At 47.4% G+C, this 20,500-nt stretch overlaps 1 protein-coding gene across 1 annotated transcript in view; it reads left to right on the top strand.

Annotated features, from left to right (window-relative positions):
• Window positions 1–20,500, top strand: part of LOC142591126 (cytochrome P450 3A13-like) — a 97,527-nt gene that overhangs the window by 32,613 nt on the left and 44,414 nt on the right. Inside the window, exons 4-5 of the mRNA XM_075703507.1 lie at window positions 4,537–4,633; window positions 5,952–6,077. Coding sequence (XP_075559622.1) covers window positions 4,537–4,633; window positions 5,952–6,077 — 223 coding nt within the window. The remainder of the gene's footprint in view (window positions 1–4,536; window positions 4,634–5,951; window positions 6,078–20,500) is intronic.

The following is a 20,500-nucleotide window of genomic DNA, read 5'->3' as shown; positions in this document are numbered from 1 at the left end:
CTTTGTTATATGGGGACCAAGAATAACTATTGGTTTTTTGCCAGGCCATATCGGCATCGATGGGGGTGAAGGAGCCAGGTATTGACGATAGTAATAACCGTTTGAGATTGCCTGCTGTTCCTTACCACAATCTCCGTTCATATGTACAAGAAAGACAGAAAAAACTGCGTGAGCGTTCCCATTCAGGCTGTAACTCCCAGGATAACTAAGAGCTTCACGTTATACAAACGGAACTCGGTACTGCAGGCGCCAATATACGTTTGTGAAGCGAGCAAATTGTCTTCTGCTGCCTCAGAATAGGACATGTACACGCAACACAATCCGATGTTCTTCTTGTGGCTGATTTATCTATTACAAGTCCGTGTACAGCGTGAGTAGACGGAGACAGAACAACGTACAAGACACCATAGTGTACGTCTGCTAAGCGCAGCTTGTAATCTTTGCGGTGCTTTAGAAACTAGTCCAGAGAAACGTCTTACGCTGATATACCCATATGTTATCCGACAACTCATTGTTCTTCAGTTCCTCATCGAATGCTGCAGCGTGTAACAAGAAAGAAAACAACATTTCACCGACTTAATATAAAACGCACACACAACATAATCCAGTCCCGTCTTTATGAAACAAATCAGCAGTCCATTCTACATATGTTGAACTCCCTTCGAGAAGTTCATTTTTAACTTGAAGCAGACTTCAGCATTGAACAAAATGTAATCTGCCTCACCGTTAAGCCTCATACCGGAGAAGTATTTTACTTGTTCTTTTTTGGACATCGGCCTGCTGCCCAAACCTTGCTCTAGTACGATTCTATACCCAAACCAAATTCTAACACGCCAACCTCGCTACCTTGAGAAGACAATCTCATATCCTCTTTTGGCACTCTTTGGCCTTGTTGTCCTTGTGCTACAAAACTCCTTCAATCAACACTATTCCCAAGCAACGAACTGAACAGCCACGGTTTTCCACTCGCGATTCCGGTGCGCTAATTGCGCATTTCAAGGAAATGAGCAAATCGCGAATATGGTTTAATGGAATGGAATGGAAAAATTTATTGGTTCTTTAAGATATTAGCGGGTTGAGGACTAAGTCTTCATTCTTGAAAACTTTGGGTCCTCTTCAGCCTTGGGTGGGCCCCCAGTCCAGGGCACCACTGAGTCGGGCCACCTCGCTTGCGTGTGCTATGAGGGCCCTTTGGACCCCTAGCTCACAGCTGGTGAGCCGGCTCTCCCATTGCGCCTCGGCATTGCCTTTGCCATTGCCTCGGCAAGCTGTTTGAGAGAATTGTGACCCGACGAATCCAAACGCACCTAGAAGACGGAGGATGGTACCCCAACACCATGTTAGTTTTCCGGGCAAACCTATCCACGCAAGACATCTTGCTACAACTAAAAGAAGAGGTATTTGAAACAATGCCGAAAAACGGGGAGAACGTCGTCATGGCCATTGATATCAAAGGGGCCTTTGATAACGTATCTCACGCCACCATTATGGAAGGACTCAACACTACCAACGGCGGGAAGAAAGTACACGACTACGTCAGAAGCTTCCTCACAGATAGAACAGCGACAATAGGCCTCGGAGACCTGCGGAGTGACACCTTTCAAACGCCATGGAAAGGCACTCCGCAGGGCTCGGTAATTTCGCCGATACTTTTCAATATCGCCATGGTCAACCTTGCGAAGAAGCTCAAGGAATTCCAGGGAATCAGCCATGCCATGTATGCAGATGACATAACCATCTGGACCACTGAAGGATCTCTAGGGGACAAGCAAGAAGCGCTACAGAAAGCCGCCGCTTGCATCGAGGAATATACGCAGCAAAGAGGCCTCAGATGCTCCACGGAGATGTCTGAGCTTCTCAGGGTGGGAAGGCACCCAACAGATGCCCCACTCGAAGTACGACTCGAAGGCCAAAACATTCCGGAACGGAAAATGATCAGCATCCTCGGTATGTGGCTGCAAGGCAGCCGGAGGTGCAGCCACACCCTCTGCCTGCTGAGTAGAGCTGCGGAACTAGTGGGCCGCATGATCAGCAGAGTTGCGCACAAGAGATACGGCATGAAAGAGGAAGACACCCTCAGGCTGGTCAACAGCCTGGTGGTCAGCCGGGTCACATACTCCCTGCCGTACCATGTAACCATCAAAGCCGAAAGAGAACAATCCGAAGCAATCCTTCAGAATTCATACAAAACAGCCCTTCATCTCCCAAGAAACACATCCACTGACAAGCTGATGCAACTTGGAATCAGCAACACGCTTGAAGAACTAAAAGAACGCGAGCTCAAGGCACAAGCGCGAAGGCTCAGTAACACAACAACAGCAAGGGCACTCCTGACAAAGTTGGGTTGGGAAATAGAACAACCGCAAAGTAGTAGGGCAACAATACCGGACCTGCTAAGGAAGAAACTACGCGTACAACCTGTCCCCCGCAATATGGAGCCCAATCTCCATACTAGCAGGAGACAGGCTAGGGCAGAATTCTATGAAAAAACGATGGGGCCGAGAGACAACACAGTCTACACAGATGCTTCCCTCTATCCAAAAGAACACAGGAAGCACGCAGTAGCGGTAGTAGCTAATAATCAAAGCAAACTAATTACAAGTCTCACGACAACGGTATCAGACACAACCGAAGCAGAGGAAATAGCTGTCGCACTGGCAGCAGAGGAAGGATACAGGATAGGAAAATCCCACAACATCCTAACAGACTCACAATAGGCGTGCCGAAACTATATCAGGGGTAGAATAAGCAGCACGGCACTCAAGATCCTTAGTAGAGCCCCGCTCTATGAAGGACAACCTACGCACAACATAATCTGGATTCCAAGCCACGCAGGGATTCAGGGCAATGAAGGGGCGGACAGCTTAGCTCGAGGCTTAACGAACCGAGCGGGCACCTCAGTCTCCCCGGGAGAGCCTCAGATTACTTGCGGGGACAGTTATTCAGAGCTGCTAAACCTATATAGAGGGCTAAGATTGCACTACCCCCACCACACAAAGCGTTGACGAAGGAGGAAGCCGCAGGATGGCGTAGACAGCAGACGGGTTCCTTTCCGAATATGGTTTAAACAATCATTTTACTGCGATAGCAATTCAATCGACATTCCCGGCGCATGATTGAAATCGCGTCGGTGTCCCCATGATGTTCCATATGAAGTCCAAGGGGATAACATCATTGCCGCGTGCCGTTTGCTGAATGTGCAAGTGTGTGAGGATGCGCCGACTATACAGCTCCATCTAGCGCGCGCAAGGCAGGAAAGTGAGGAGGAAGAGCGCCGTCTTCCGTCGCGCGCAAAGCAGTGGGCAGGGGAGAGAAAGGAGGGGGTCTTTCTACTGACGCTGCTGCTGCATAGGACGCGCGCGGCCGCGCAGTCCCTATTTTGACAGCGTGATGAGTACACAGTCTAGGTGCGCCGGGGGCTCACAGCTTCGCGTGCGCTGTGATCTCACCCCTTAGTTCGCATTGAAACGAGAGGCATCACGAAAGTCAATTCCCTCACTGTTGCTACCGCTCTACCTCACGCCCACATTTTCATAGCAAGTGTCCGAACTCATCGGGTGGGAGTTGTTTATGTTTGCTTGTGCGCACTTCGCACCGTGTTTCTTAGTTTAGTTACGAAGCATATTTTTTACAACTTCATAAGGCCGATAGAGCTACTTTCTTACATCCTGTCACTGTCTACTATCGCAGTCGCTGCTTCGCCTTTTTGATGTTTTTAACAGAAATTAAGTAATTGATCAGTATGAAAGCATACCATTGTAGAAGTCGGCATCTTTCACAACTTCGAGCAGACGTCTTCGAAAGCTCAGGCTAGTAAAATGAGAATTTCCCGAAGCAGCACACGGCAATTAGAGAGGAGCAGAAAAGAAAAAGGGAAGGCAATGATGTTAAACAAAATATACTTCGGCTTTGCTACCCTAGGCCAAGGAAAGAGGCAAACGGAGAAAGACTGAGCAGAGATGCGAGGGAAGGAATCAAACGAGGAATTCGGGTACGCACGATAACATTAGCAGGTAGTCAGAGGCCAGTCAAAGGCCAGTCGCGAAGCCATAACAGAGGCGCCACAACAAATTTTGGCTCCGTTGGTTTCTGTAACGTGATCTCCACTTTAGGCACATCTGTGCTCTTTAATTGTACTCACAGAAATATCTTGCGTGTGGTCGGAAATCAAATGCACGACTTTCTGTTAACCCACAGAATTACATGGGCACAGAGTCATGAGGCCGTCTCTAGCTGTCATCCTCAAAAAACATTAGTCTAATCAATTTTTAGTTTTTCTTTTTTTGCCTAGAAAGAGAGCTGGCTTTCCCGAACGCTTTTCGAGGATACGCTAAGGCTATGCATTTCAACGAAAGCGTTAAGGCTAAAACTGCGAACATCTACTCGAAGCTTCAACTTTACCGTATTTTTTGTCCCGTTTGCCGCATTTATGTCTCTGGCTCAATAAAACATAACTCAACGCCGTATCTATGGTGCTCAACAGTGGTAATATCAGGGCTAGAGCATTTTTCTTGTTTTTTTTTTCCTTTTTTATAGCTATTACAACGGTGACACGCCTGGAATCATTCTGCGAGACCTTGAATTGATAAAACGTGTCTACATCCAAGACTTCCAGAATTTCACAGGACGACGGGTGAGATATTGTTTGAAGGAAATTTTCGAAAATACTTTTTTCCGATAAAACTTATACCGAAATAAAAGCATCTGCAATATGACCTTCTTCCTCTCAGTGTGCAATACGGAGCAGTACAGCGTTAAACATCAGAGAGCTTCAGCTTCCTCGTAAACTTTCCACAGTTAACAGATTATTGGCTTCCTGGAGACACAGACGGTAGTAGGAACGCTGATTGCGGTATCTTGTGACACTTTGTCCCAAAAATTCTCGAGTCGCAGGTGTAGACTGCTGAGGAATATTCTTACTGGTACAACAGCAAAAGTGAGTCTAAATGACGGCATGCTCATTTCCATACCATTCTTTGGGTCAAATTACAAATGCTCTCTCACCAAGGCTATGCGGAAAGCATCAACAAGTGATTGGGCACGAGAAAATCGTTGCGAACGTCTTTAGAAACTCATTCCCCACTGAACATTTCGAATGCCGTGTGCAATCGTACGTAGCAAGACGAGCCTTCTTCACAGGGTTATACTAGATCTTGGATTGTAGTGACACGCACAGAGACTAGAAGCAGAGAAGACGCGCGCATTCCTGAAAGCGCTCGGCCTGTCTGCTGTCTAGCCTCTGTCCGTGTCACTTCGCTCTGCAATCCAAGATCATGTTCCCGTACCAACTAGCCCAAATTTCTGTGGTTTTGCGTTGTACTAGATGTTTCGTTTACGAGAGAGTATTTGCATCGCACTTCACGCGTGCACTCCCCAGATTACAATACGTGTGATATATCTGAGACAGCTTACCGCATACTTGTTTGGTTGTCCCAAATAAGACCGTAAACAGCAAGCATTGGTACCTTCTGTGGCAATATTTAATAAGTGGCCGTTGACTAAAAACGTATAACTCGGCCCACGACCGGACAGAATATCAACTAAGCCAGCCATCCAGACATTGTCGAAATTTCTGCTTGTACAGGCCTGGATTCGAGACTAAGGATGGAGCCTTTAGATACGAACCTAGATGATTCTGTCATGGCACGCTACTGTACTTATGCTCCCCATCACTCCTCATATCCTTTCTTTTGGTCATTTTCCCCCACTATCTGAGCCAAGTAGTAGGCTAGATGATATTTACCCACGATTTCTCAAATTCTTTATCTATGTCTATATTGTCTTTATCGTTATATTAAATCGTTTCCCCGAACATTCCCCTCTATCCCTCATTTAATAGCAGCAGACCATTATTGCACTAGCTTTTGCGTGTATACTATCGATATGTCTAAGCAATTCACTTTGAAACTGATTCCTTCTCGGATTCCTTGTTTTCTTTTTCCTTTTTCCAGGTCATGTCATCCGTGTCGAAAAGCCTCGCCGTCAACGAAGTTCGAATTAGTAGAGTGAGTGGCGAAGATTGGCGCCACTTGAAGAAAATCATGCTTCCCGCCTTCAAGACGGGCAATGTCAAGAAGGTGAGTCCAAACGTATCTTCAAGTGAAACTGCTCTGTCAAGTTCGAGGCATTTTTTCGTACTTATCTGGCATCGTATAGGCTGTGCGCGCCGTGAGGTGAGGCGTGCGGTTGGGCGACCACAAGTTTTGAGGCGTGGTTGCTATGAACGCCATCTAAATCGGCAAAGTTCTCCTTCACTTGAGAGCCATCTACATGCTAAGGGCATAGAAATAATCGACCTTTAAAAACATTGCAGGCGACATGAAACGCTGTTTTTCTGGAGAAAGGTTCGCCTTCGCACGTTATGGCACGACCACTTCGTGGATGGAGCATGGCGGCCGACTCAACGAAGCGAATGACACCGCAGTTTGTTTCCGGCGCTGTTGTGCGCGGCATGTTTCAGCGGTGTCTGGATACGGCGCACTCAGTCTGTCGAGTTCCTGGTAGATATAAAACGCCGTGTAAAGCTACGACTACCGAATCTGGAAACTTGGACACGCATATAGTCATAAGAAAGTATCGTTCTTCCAAAACGATAGTGAAGGAGTGACACCAACCTATATAAGCAAATACATACAGAAATAATTTGCAGTTGCCAACGGTATTGCGAATGTGGTTCAGCCCGCAGAATGGTTGCGCGAGAACTGCGACGTTATTTAGCGTGACTAAAAATACCTTTCTGCGAAGCATAGTCCTGCCGCTGATTATCCGCATTCTAGGCCACTTCAGTAGAAGTTAGTGTACCTACGTGCTTCTTACGTCTCACACGTGGTAATGAGCGAAATTAAATGTTTCACCTTGAAGCGGATCTTGTTGACGAGCGATTACACGGCCGGGTGCCACGCGCGAGCAAAGCGAAAAGGGGGGCGGGGGGGTTTGGTCACAGGCGACGCGTGGCGTGCGCCGTCCCTGCGCCGTTTCGCGCATGCGCTTAGATTGCGACGCTTCCCGTGAATGACACAGCGCGGAGCATGAGCCACGCGTTCACGTATTCCCTCTAACACTGACCCGACCTGTACATCGCGTCTCAGAGAGGTCCGTGCCCATTCTAGGCATGCAACCACATTTCCTAGCAGACAACGTTACGAACTTCGTGGCGCGTCTGAGCTGCTGAACGAGATTGAACAAGAAGAAACTGCCTAGCCTCTCGCTCGAACGGCTTCACGTGCCAAAATCAGTCCTTTGGTGTTTGAAAAAGTTAGATTTCTCCGAAGATGCCGAGAACGCCGAAGAATGTTTTCCGCAGAAGGTCCTGTTTAGACCATCGTGATCCTCACTACAACTCAAGAGACTTAGTCTGGGACGAGGCGAAATGTCTCTAAATCTACCACGGAGAGAATAAGGCACCCCTAATACTCTTTGATGAGCGCGCTGACGAGTTGTCATTCCCTTATATATAATTAGGGAATCCGCGCTCCATTTGCCTTGAAGTGCGTCCCACCGTCTTTGACAACGCAACCAGCAAAATTTGCCGCACCTCGCAATGCGGTGTGGTGCCCTCGCCTGTGCTCTACAGGGCAGTGAAGTGCTAATATTCAATTCTCCATGAGACTTAGCTACCTTAAGAAGACACTGCGGTGGTTGCTGAGGATACGAAGAAGGTCTTGGATATGTGTGTATAATATTCATCCTGTATACATTTCACTGCACATAAAACAATTTCTCCATATAACATGCTGTTCTGTAACGATGTTATTTATAGCCTGTAAACCACATTTGATATGCACGCATGTGGTTCAGTACACAATGACACCAAGAATTTATTTATTTATTTATTTATTTAACTAATTATTTATTTATTCCTGCAGTCAATTGCGTATTTGTTAATTGGACCTACCGGCTCGAAGCATTACGAGGTCGGAAAGTAAGACAAGGCATACTGGCGGGCTGCCGACTAACTTTTCCCATTTGAGGTTGCTTACCACTTCTGCATCATTAACATACGTGAATTTCTGGGACGGGCATTTAGTGAACGTATATGTGGGAACTGACTTAATCTTTCTGTGTGTTTTGTATTGTGTATGCCCGTCTTTGGACTTTGTTCAGTGCCGCTTTATTCATTAACGCTATAGCATGTCCTAATATAACGTGAAAAGCAATAGCCGGCTACACTTACAGGTGCCGACAACTTCCTGAATATATTGCACAAAAGAAATTCAGTATTTATACACTCCTATAGCAAAAAGTGATGTTGGCCTAGTTGGTGCTCAGTCGCCAATGTTCGTAGCTCAACCGGTTAGTGGAAGAGGTGTTAGCGGTGTGTTCAATGGGGCTGGTTGGTTCATCTTTAGAATAAAAACAGGAAGAGCACTACACAGGGCGAGCCAGTCCTGTGTTGCGCTGTTCTCATTCTGAAGAGGTGTTTGTGTTCTAGTATGCTTATAATTAATTATTTATGGAGTTTTACTTGACAAAACGACTTTCTGATTATGAGGCACGCCGTAGCTGAGGACTCCGGAAATTTCGACCACCTGGGGTTCTTTAACGTGCGCCTAAATCTAAGCACACGGGTGTTTTCGCATTTCGCCCCCATCGAAATGCGGCCCCCGTGGCCGGGATTCGATCCCGCGACCTCAGCAGCCCAACACCATAGCCACTGAGCAATCAAGGCGGGTTAGTATGCTCATAGGCTCTGCGCGATACGTGTCATTTGCTTGAACCATTTGCTCGAAGTCGGAAATAATACTGCTCTAAAGCCCAATACTGAATGAATGAATGTGTGGTTTTTATTGGCGCAAGGGCCAGGTATGGCCAAAGAGCGCCATGCAAGTGTTAGTGATTTCGCAGTGGAGTTATGAATTCTGTGAAGTTGATGTGACGTGGCTGTAAAGGGGCCTAAAATATAGTCACTGTAAAGTGCGTAAAATGTACGTGTAATAAGATTATGGCGGTGACAAATGAAGTGTACTATGAGCATTAAGGTGCATTGTAAAATATTGATACGATATAAAAAATGCATAGGTTTCTAAAATTAACTAGAGAACCATAGCCTCGTTAGAACCCTTGAGACACAAGGGCCTGGAGGCATGTGCTATATAAAACAACTATCACAGCGGCATCCTCTGGAGAGAGGATGCGCTACGAATTTATTGGGCTCATAACATGTAGGACAACCTCATTTAAAAAATTGAGGACTGCTTTGGTGTTGAAAAATGGTTCTTTACCAAGAAACATAGCTGGGTGAAGAGGTATGCAATAACGATATGCAAGAGGGAATTGCTTCTTTCTTTCAGGTTGGGCTTTGCTAAGCTCTCGTTTCATATACTGTTGCCAAGAACTAGTAGAATATGTCGGTCCACTCCTGAAAAAATATTTTCCTGAAGAGCCGCTGAACGCGGTACAGGTGGCAACGTGAGCTGTAACGCTAGGTGTCTCACAGATGTGGGACCATATAACGTAAACATATTTCAAAGTGTTTTATTCCAATTTAATTAAATCAAATTTGCGTAAACGCCGACGCAGGGATCCCTTAATGACACGCAGTATTTTTTAACTGCCCTATCAAACACTTTTCTCATTTATGGGCAGTAATCATTATTTGCTTTCAAAGCGAAAAGCATTGCTAACCTTCCCAAGTTTCCGCTGTCTAACAGGCTTACATGAAGTGAACTGCACGCTGGAGTGGAGAGGGTTTCAATGGAGCCGAGCAGTCAAAGTAGATAAACAGATGAGGTTGTGCTGGCGACTACAAATGGCCTGCTCTACCTTGCCTTCCTTGCGGGGGCTGGTCGAAAATTGCGGCGGCCTGCAACGGAATTCAGCAGCGTAGTTTTTTGGACGTGTTGGCGCATAATTTGGAAAGCAACGATTAGCACGCGGAAGAGAAGAGAGTAAAAATCTGAGACATACGAACACCACGATCGCTAACTTCCAACACTTCTTATTTTTAACATGCATCACCTTTATACGCCCGAAGAACATATCTCTTTGACAACCAGTATCAGTGTCTCAGAAACGCTAGTTCTTTATCTCAGCGCAGAATAGAAGGTGTGCTCACACATGTGTGTCTGGTTCTCGTTATCTTTTCAGCTTTAATGTTCTCTCGAGTTACCCCTTCTTTGCTTCTTCCTATAACATCACATTTATCAAGCAACGGCTTGCGCGTTTTTGACTCGTAGGAAAGGATGTGATTAGGAAATATTAGCCCCCGCCTGTATAAAGCAGAAGAAAGGGGGTTATACGAGGGGCCCGGTTTTCATTAATCACATCGTAAGAAGCCAACAAACAATAACAGTAACGACAACACAGGGAAAATCCTTCGACTTACTAATTGAATTAAAGAAATTATAATTTAGTGTAAGAGAAAGTGGACGAAAAACAACTCGCCGCAGGTGGAGAACAATCCCACGCCTTCGCATTACGCGTGCGATGCTCTACCAATTAAGCTACCGCGGTACCGTTTTCCCGCCCATTTTCTTGGGTATTTATGGTCATTACTATAACTAACCCTGGGAATCTTAGCCACTCGTAAACCTTGGCGGGGGATGTGGAACATACTTTCTGCCGCAGGCGTCATGAGAACCTGATCTTTTTGGGTCAAGGCAACTGGTCAATAAACCCACTCATGCTTCCTGCAGGCATCAATTTTGCCGGATTCGAGACCCACCCTATGTAATAGACGAGAAGAAAGGGGGTTAACCCAGGGACATGATTTTCATTAAGCATATCATAAGAAGCCAACAAACAATGGCACCAATGACAATATAGGGGAATTTACTTTTGCTTACTAATTGAATTAAAGACATGATAAGTAACAGGAAATGGAATTGGTTGAAAAACCACGCCAGTATGTGATATTGCGAGCATGTTCTATAAGGCGCTCGTTTGAGCATGAACCAGTCTGTCGGATATAATGGTTTCTGCATGACAATTGAATCTGGTACGCGACAGCTCAATGGCCCGTGAAGTAAGGTTTCTGATGTCTGACCATGCAGCTTCGCACTTTGTTTTTGTCAGCCCTTCCTATTTTGAGCGATGTTGCAAGTTCCTTCGGGGCCGCGAACACGACGGTGCATTCACCCGCTGCCCAATTCTTTTGAGATAGTGGGAAATCTTATGTATGTAAGGCAGTACAACAAAATGCTTCCGTTCACCAACCAACGAATTCGGGTGGCATTGAATCTCTGATTTTACTTTCCTGAGAAGTTTTTCGGCAGCAGCCATTTGAATATGCATGGTGTTCGGATGCGTGGCTTTCCAGAACTCAGCGGGTGTTTGAGCGAGCAGTTTTTTTATAGCTTTTATCCATGGGTACTTGCAGTCAACATTCATCAACAGGAATGGAAAACCTTACCTACAAAAGCAAGGCCATTCCTTACATTGTGTCTGCATTTCAATGACAACAAATCAAAAACAAAAACAAAAAAACCGTAGCAAGATGCACAAATACTAGCAAGCAAAATGTTTCCCTTTTCAATTCTGGAATCTATACCGTAATCAGGTTTGTGCACCCTCAAGCAACTGGCACGCTCCAAAATGTACCGAGTAATTCTTAGCCTACGGCAGGACGTAACTCTATGTGACAAAGACAGCCTTTAGATCAGCAACGTGGCCCCTTGTTTCCATCAGCACTGAAAGAATCGCTGGCGGCACGCCTTGTCTAAGTAACTTGTTTTTAGCTAAACTTGGTAAGACTGTTGCCAGTCAATTAGAGGACATGCACGTAATTAGAACCTCTAGATTTCTATATTACTTCTTAATCCTTGTTAACGGTGACTCCGGCTGTCTTGAGTAGAAGATAAGCAATGTCACCATCATAAAATAGTGTTTTGATTCGCTTGTTCTAAAATGTGAATAGCCCAATACTGATAGTGAAGTTTTGTTCGTTCTCTTGTCCTCGCTTCTCCGTTGGAATGTGAACTTTCTCGGACGATGTTCGGCAGTTGTTGATCGAATGCAGACAGGAATATATCACATGTACAAGAAATATTTATAGGTACACTTTTCTACATAAATGGCAGATAAAACAAATGCATTAATACTTGAATAATTGAGAAACAAAGTCTCACTCTTCGACGGCCTCAATGACTGTTAGAGCCCAGACTCATTTCAACGTACATGGTACGGAGCCTCACTGATCTATCAGCAATTCTGATTTCAGGCCAGTCTGAGGGACAGCATATTGTCACGTCTACTTGTTTATCTTTTGCGCGTGACCGCTTGTCACCGCCTAACAAATGTTATTGCACAGCGCAAGACGCGCCTACATGTATCAGAAGTTCCTGGGATGTTATCAATGGTTCTATCCGCTCTCAGTCACAGAGCCTTGTGTAGTTTGATTGCATGTATGCGCGAAGCGAATAGTGTAGAACTTTGTAGAAGACACGCGAGTCCCTGCGATTTCTCGGGAACATTCGACGACTGATGTATAAAAGCCGACGCGCTTGACCGGCTGATTAGGTTTTGACGATCACCGACAGCGTTCGCCACTGCCGCGGTTCTTTAAATGTAGCCTATTTTTATGGGGACAGGTTCGCCCCAAAAAAGTTAGTTTCGTCTTTCACAGTATTGCTACTGCGTTCTTTATACATCACTACCACGTGACAATATCGGCCCGATTATTATAGCTCAAATAAACAAAGAAAAAGGGCAGTAATGCCGTTGGCCCGTCCCACAAATTCAGTTGCCAATGAGAGTCAAAAGTTTGTTAAGCAACAACCCACAGGGATGGGCTTCCTCGCAAAAGTAAGCACATTGGAAAACAATACTGTTTTCTTTCTTTCTTGCTAAAACTTTGTTCCCCTCTCCTTTCTACGTAGTCAGGGACGGCCTCAGCAAAACACGCCAGGCCTGCACAAATTATTGCTAGGCCGTCTCAAACCTTCATGGCCTCTCTAGGCCGCAAACGTCTCGGAAGCCGGGCCTTCAGCACCGCGTACGGCAGCTACACTCAAGGTTTGTCCGCGTGGGATAATTATGACCTTCCAATGCATCCGAACTTATTGCCTCCAAGACAAAGTTTTCTGAATGCGTGCTCACCACACGACCTTCTCCGAATGTGCTCCTCACATGCGCACTGCATCTCTACAGCGCACACTGCAAATTGTCATTCGACACCACGCTGGTGTTTCTCAGCACGCAGCAACAAAGGCCGACGATTAACTCCCGGACGCGTAGGGGAATAGACCCCCGCTCCCTACATGCAGCACGTGGTCTATGTTGCTAGGCCCTTCTAAACCTCGGCGGCATCTCCTGCCAGCCAGGGACTCGTTAGCCGGTGTCACAACACCGCGTACAGCAGTCCCATTCAAGGTTTCTCTGTGTAGACCTACTATGGACGTCGGCGGAATGCCAACTCATTGCGCACAATACCGCTTTCCCCGATTCCGCACCGCGCCCCCTAGCGCATGCCGTGACTCGTCACCCGGAACCACGCGGGCCTTCTGCCCCCTCATTAAACACAAACGATTGCCCCTCGGACGTGGAGGGAAGTGGACTCCCTCTCTATACACAAAGCACGAGGGAGACTCGCTCACTTGGGCAGTACACAAAACAATCAATGCGGTCTTACAATGATTCTATCAGATTTTCCGACCTGAACTTCACCTTTCAAGCTAACCGAATTTGCTGGGCCTACCAGCCACGAAGTAACAAACCTGTGCTGCCATATCATTATGCCCACGCAAAATTTGTGCAAAGAGCTATTGCCAGCATTTGTTTCCAAAATTCTCTCCGCAAAGCATGAACACACAAGATCACTGACAGTTTTAAAGAGCAGTCAAAGAGACTGGCTAATGCTGGTTACCCCGCTCATGTTCAAGCGTATGTTGCTCAGGAGCTTCTCAGGAAGGCAAAATCGGAAATTCCATGTCATCCGAATCTGTTGCTTATTGAATGGAAGCATTCTGTTGTATCGCCTTTTGTTGTATTGTTGTTTTGTTGTTGTTGTTGTTGTTGTATAATTGGACAATGACTCAATGCAACCATCGTGTTATCGGCCCCGAAAAAACTTCCCACATTGTGCAATATAGGAAAGGCTGACAACAACAAAGTCCCAGGATGCATGGTCAGATATCATAAACCTTACGTCACGTGCGATGAAGGTGTCGTGCACCAGATTTCCTTGTCATGCAGAAACCACCATATCTGAGAAACCGGTGTATGCATAAACGAGTGCCTTATCGAACATGCTCGCAATATCACATACGGGCGTGGGCAAAACTTGATCACATCCTTTCCTGCGAGTCAAAAACGCACAAACCGTTCCTTCATAAATGCTTTGTCATAGGAAGAAGCAAAGAGAAGGTAACTCTAGAGATCATAGAAGCTGAAAAGGTAAGCAGAGCGGGACGCCCATGTGAGTGCACACCTTCTATTTTCCTCTGTGACAAAGAGCTGGCGTTTCTGAGAGGCTGATACCGGATGTCTAAGTGATATGTTCTTCGAGTCTATACAAACGATGCATGAGAAACCTAAAATTTGTTAAAAGTTAGTGATCCTCCGTATGTGTCTGGTTTTTACTTTCGCTTCCTCTACCCACTATTCGTTTCTATTCAAGTGCCACGGAAGGTGAAAATGTCGCTAAATCAAACAATAGTTGGCTGCGCGATGTCGTATACGTGCCAAAAGGCACGACTTTATTATTACACAAAGAGTTATTATTCTACGCAAAAAATTCAGTTGCCCGGGCAGCCTCGGGTAGACAGTGTCCGATCAATCATTGGGTGGACATCCTTTACCGCTTTCGGGATGGGAGTCCTACGGCTATTCCGAAAAAGGTTAGTCTTGTTCGGCATATTATTTCATCTTCAATGTGTGCACCTTACTTTGACGTGGGCGCCGCCCGAAAACATCTCGACCAATCACGGTAGGGTAATGTTCAGGAGGGCGTAAAACCTGAAAAAAGCTTTTTGTTTTGTTCGATGTAATCAAACACAATCAGTGCATACAAGTCAAATGAGATGCGGACTTCTTGCCGTTCTCGCAACTTCACATGAAAGAGGGGCGAAGTGGGGATGACCCGACCAATTTTTGATGATTCCTGAAGTGCTGGTTGTACAAAGGAAACAGAAATAGTTTGGGATTGATTTATTCTATAGCAACCCCTAGGGCCTTCTCTCCCAGTGGTAGCATTACTCATCTGAGTTCCTGGCTCTCGATACTCAGTTCTTTGTCATGCTACACGTTGCAAATGGGGTTCACAACAATTTCTTCGTGGTTTAATTACGCATGTGAACAACAGTTTCCACAGCAACCGAGCTCCAGCAGCTTTGACCGCTCTCTCCCTTCGTCTAGAAAAAGAAACCGCATTTTTAAACAATGCTATTCCCAAATAGTTATACTTACCTACCAGTCAGCACCATAAAACCGAGGGTCTCCACGAATCACTAGCAGCTGCAAGAACGCACCTGCAACATGAACCATTCGTTAGAACCAATCAGTGAAGGCGTTTAAAACCCCTACTGGGTGCTCTTCGCTCAGTTCTCATTTCCTTTGGCCTTTCTTTACATTGTGTCACCGTTTCAAAGGCAACAAAACGAACAAACCAACAGGAAACTGGAGCAAGATGCACAAATGCAATCAAGTAAAAGGTTTCCCTTTTCATTTCTGAAATTCGTACGCTAATCAGGTTTACGCACTCTAAAGCAAGTGGCATGCTCCAAAATATGCTGAGTATTTATTGGCATATGGCAGCTCGCTACTCTATGTGACAAAGACAGCCTTTACGTAAGCAACATGTCCCCCATGTTGCCATCAGCTTCGACAGGATCGCTGGTGCCTTGTCCCACTCTAGCTTTTAATCAGTTCGCGCCACACCACCCGGCAGCGACTGTCACGCATTTCCAGTAACGCTTTTGTCGCCACCTTCGGCGGAGGAGTGAAGGGCGTCCGCCCTTGTGCGTTTGAGAACACGCTACAAGCACGTAAACGACCATCAGACCACCGCCATACGATACTGCCTAATCCGCCAATATTCATGGCCAATCACATGCATACTGTCAAAGCCTGCAAGCATATGGAAACGTTTCTGCAAAATAGAGCCAACGGTTCCGAACTTAGGAACGGTTACGTGCACGTGGCAGCCCATAAGCATCAATAAAGGCCGGATACCCAATCGCGCGAACTATCCCTTCGGCTCGCACAGCATAATACCTACGCATGTTCATGAAGCGCACAGCTACTCCTCAAAGAGCCTGTAGCACGTGTTCTGAGTGGAGTTTACTGTTAATACATAAAAGGAGCTCTCATCTGTCGCTTTCCACACTCAGTTAGTTACATACAGGTCTCCGGTATCGTAACTTTTACCGATAAGCCTGGTAACAGCTCCAATTTTTGGTGCTATCATCCAATAACTTGCCGTGCGCTGTGCAGGCTATTACGAAGCACAGGACAAGCCTACACATTACATAAATTTTAATGCGTTAAGCAGAGGTATATTGCTAATCAGAAAAAAGAAAATATTGCCGCACCAGTACTATGATGAAGAGGTCAACGCGTGTAGGAATAAGCGTTTGTGTCAAGGCGTAGTAAAGAAGTCGCAGTTGCGCTCGATTTTAAAAAGGCGCCCCGCCGCTGTGCCTACTGAATAGCGCTCTACGACTCCTGTTTCCGTCGTTGCTACACTGGTGGAGGTGCTAGAGCTTGCAACCCCATGCCAGGAACTCCTGTTCAGAGCCGCGCACCCAGTCCCGAAGCTGCACCTCTCATAACCACTGAAGTCCACCGTTTTAGTCGTCACGTGCTCGGCCTCAGCCCGGGGTTCCATCCCGTTGTGACTCTCACCAACATGGCTACATCATCGACACTTCTCCCTCCTTCACAGACGGCGCCTGGCCTTTCCCAGGTGACACTTGAACATCCTCGCATGCACGACATCTTCCATGGCGATGCTTTTGAAGATGTTAAGGACAGGCTTGACCAGTACGAACGTGTCGCCCTCGTCAATCGCTGAAACAACCAACAAAAACTTTCCCATGCCTTTTTCGCGCTTGAAAACAGCGCTCGTACGTGATACGCGAACAGGGAAGCCAGCTTCCAAACGTCGGACAATTTTTGTCGTCAGCTCCTCGATACATTCTCGAACTCGTACCGGCGCGATTACGCGCCACAACTTATTGAGGCTCGGGTACAGAAACCCAACGAAACCGTCGCCATGTATGCGGAAGACATGACCCGTCTGTTTCGCCGAGCCGAGCCGGATATGACCGTGGCAAAGAAAGTACGTCATCTTATGCGGGGAATTAAGCAACCGCTGTTTGCCGGTCTTGTGCGAAACCCACAACAATGGTCGACGAATTCGTCAAGGAAGCGACTGTCATTGAGCGGGCACTTCAGCAACGTTGCCGCCACTTCGAACGCCAGCCAAACACCACACGAATCAACTCCGCAGCTCCGATTGTTGACCGCACTTCTTTACGCGACATGATTCGTGACATCCTGCGTGAAGAGCTGCGAGCCCTCGGAATTCCTCCTACGGAGTCATCGGTCGTTTCTGTTGCCGAAGTACTGCGCCAGGAGTTGCGTGAAGCCTTCTCCTCACCAGTCCGATGCCCTGAAACACGTCTGCTGCCCTATGCCGACATGCTTCGACGTCCTCCCCCTCCACCTCCGGTAACACCATTTCAGCCACGGCCCGCTCCCGTGCCCTGGTGGCAACGGGAGTCCGCGAGACGACCTCCAGTTCGTCGTGCCGACTTGTGGCGCGCGGCCGACCGTCCACCACTCTGCTTCCACTGCGGTGAACCAGGCCACAATGCCCGATAGGGCCCCGTCCAGACGCTGGAGTCGGCTCCTTCTCGCCAGCCGCTTCCATGCACTTCGACAACCGTCGCACCCCGCGCAATGATCAGCTGTCGACCACCCAGGCAGCTTCACCACGTCGTCGCTGGCATTCCCCATCATCTGTGCGTCACACTTCCCCAAACCGTCAGAGTTTCAGCACTGACGTCGGCAGGGATTGTCGCTCCCCTAGTCAGCACCGGGGAAACTAACGGCAGCGACCTCCGGGGGGAATATTGCCCTGTGTCAATACGCCAACAACCCCGCCACGCTCCCCAAGAAGACGACCTGACGACGACGACTACTCACGCCGACGAAGACGACCTGACTTCGACGAGTACTCACGCCGACCACGACGATATGACGATAACGAATACTCACGCCGATGACGTTGCCCGTGCCGATCTCATCATTCTGGTGGATGGGCATCACGTCACCGCACTTGTTCACACTGGCCCAGACTTCTCGATTATGCGGCAAGAGCTGGCCGACCGAAATAGGAAAGTGAAGACGCCGTGGATGGAGCCCCACATCAGAAGTGCGGGGGGTCAGCTAATGACAGCAACGGGCACATACACCGCCCGAATCCACATTGGTAATTCCAGCTTTGTTGCCACTTTCGTCCTTCTCGCAGACTACTGCAGAGTTCATCTTGCGGATAGATATTCTGCGAAATCACGGCGCCGTCATAAACATTTCGGAGAAAATTGTGAGGTTTTCTCTCAGCCCATATGGCGACACCGTGAATGACGGGAAACATGAGCGTTTGCGAATCGCCAATGATGTGACCATTCAGCTGCAATCCTGCTGCCTTGTCTCTGTATCATGCAAGAAGCCCTACCACGTGGATGTGATCGCGGAGCAAATCGTTGCACTATTGCTCACGCAAGGCATTTCCATTGCTAGAGGTGTACTGGACCTGACTCATGAACATGCGGAAATGCTTCTCCCGAACTTCAGCAATGAACGCCGTCGCATCCAGAAGAGCACCGCAATTGCGTGCTGCGACGACATCATCCAAGTTACAGATTGTTTTGCTTACAAGCAACGACCATCCCGCCGTCAACTCCTTTGTATGTCGACGTCAGCTCCACCCTGTGGCATTCTGAGGGGCCGCACCTATTGGAGCTGATACACAAGTACAAAGATTGCTTTTCGACTGTGTCAAAGGTCGCACAAACACCACTGATCAAGCACCGTATCATCACGGATGATACTACGTGGCCGAGTGGATGAAATTTCTACCGTATAGCTCCAAAGGAACGCGAATAGATTCAAAAACAATTGGTGAATAAGCTCGAGGATGATGTTACACAGCCTTCGAAGCGTCTCTGGGCGTCACCCGTGGTCTGAGTAAAAGAAAGGCGGCAGTCTGCGATTCTGCATCATTACAGCAAATTAAATCAGGTCACGAAGAAAGAGATCTATCCACTGCCACGCATCGACGCTTCACTGCACAGGCTGCGGCATGCACGTTATTTTTCATCAGTGGACCTACTAAGCGCGTATTGGCAGACCGAGGTCGATGAACGAGATTGTAAGAAAACTGCCTTCGTGACCCCCGATGGCCTTTACGAATGTAAGGTCCTTCCTTTCCGTTCGTCTCTGCGCCTGTCACTTTTCAGCGTCTAATGGACACCGTACTTTCAGACCTGAAGTGGCAAACATGCTTGGTCTATCTAGACGACCTCGCAGGGTTCTCAGCTACATTTGAAGAGCACCTAAGCCGATTACTCACTGTTCTCCAAGCCATACGCTCGGCTGGGCTGACGTTAAAGTCTGAGAAATGTCATTTTGGTTTCAGTGAACTGTGCTTTTTCGGCCACGTCGTCAGTGACGAGGGTGCACGACGTAATCCAGCCAAAATAGACTCAGTGGCAAAGCTCCCCACACCTTCCAACAAGACGGCAGTGAGGTGGAAAATGAGCAAGTAGCATTCAGCGAACTACGCCAACGCCTACAAATGCTTCCTGTTCTTGCGCACTTTGACCAAGATCATTTTGACCAAGATCCAACAGCACTTCACACTGATGCCAGCAATGTTGGTCTGGGTGCCCTACTGGTGCAGTGGCAAGGCGGCTCCAAAAAAGTAATCGCCTGCACTAGCCGAACTGTCTCTCATACAGAGAGATAGTCGGCAAAGCTACTCAACTACCGAGAAGGAATGCCTCGCCGTGGTGGGGGCGGTTATCAAATTTTGCCGGTATTTGTACGACCGTTCATTCAAGGTTGTCAGCGATCATCATTCTCTTTGTTGGCTGACTAATTTAAAAGACCCCTCTGGCCGTCTGGCGCGCTGGAGCCTTAGGCTTTAAGAGTACGACATGACCATTATTTAGAAATCAGGAAAGAGGCCACCGACGCCGACTTCTCGCGGTCACCCGTCGAGTCCGCAGGTAACAGTGATGTGTACGTGGACGCTGCATTTTTGGGCGTCCTCGACGCCATCACTACTTCACAAAAGCAGCGCCACGACCCGGAGCTGCTCCCACTCATTAATTTCTTGGAAGACCGAAGTAAAGACGTTGTATTGTCTCTGGAACAATGTTCCTTATAAGAACTTTTCTGCCAGTGGCAGAACGTACCTGCTTGTCGTACCGGCATTACTTCGAAAAGAAGTACTAAAAGCGTGCCCCGACGAAACTGTCACAGGTCATCTAGGCTACACGAGAACATTGCCCCTACTTCAACGGAAGTACTACTGGCCGAAGCTACCCACTGCTGT

Source organism: Dermacentor variabilis, chromosome 8 (genome assembly GCF_050947875.1).
Source record: "Dermacentor variabilis isolate Ectoservices chromosome 8, ASM5094787v1, whole genome shotgun sequence".
Lineage (NCBI taxonomy): Eukaryota > Metazoa > Arthropoda > Arachnida > Ixodida > Ixodidae > Dermacentor > Dermacentor variabilis.
The sequence above is the reverse complement of the archived record's forward strand: the minus strand, read 5'-3'. Positions and strand labels throughout refer to the sequence as shown.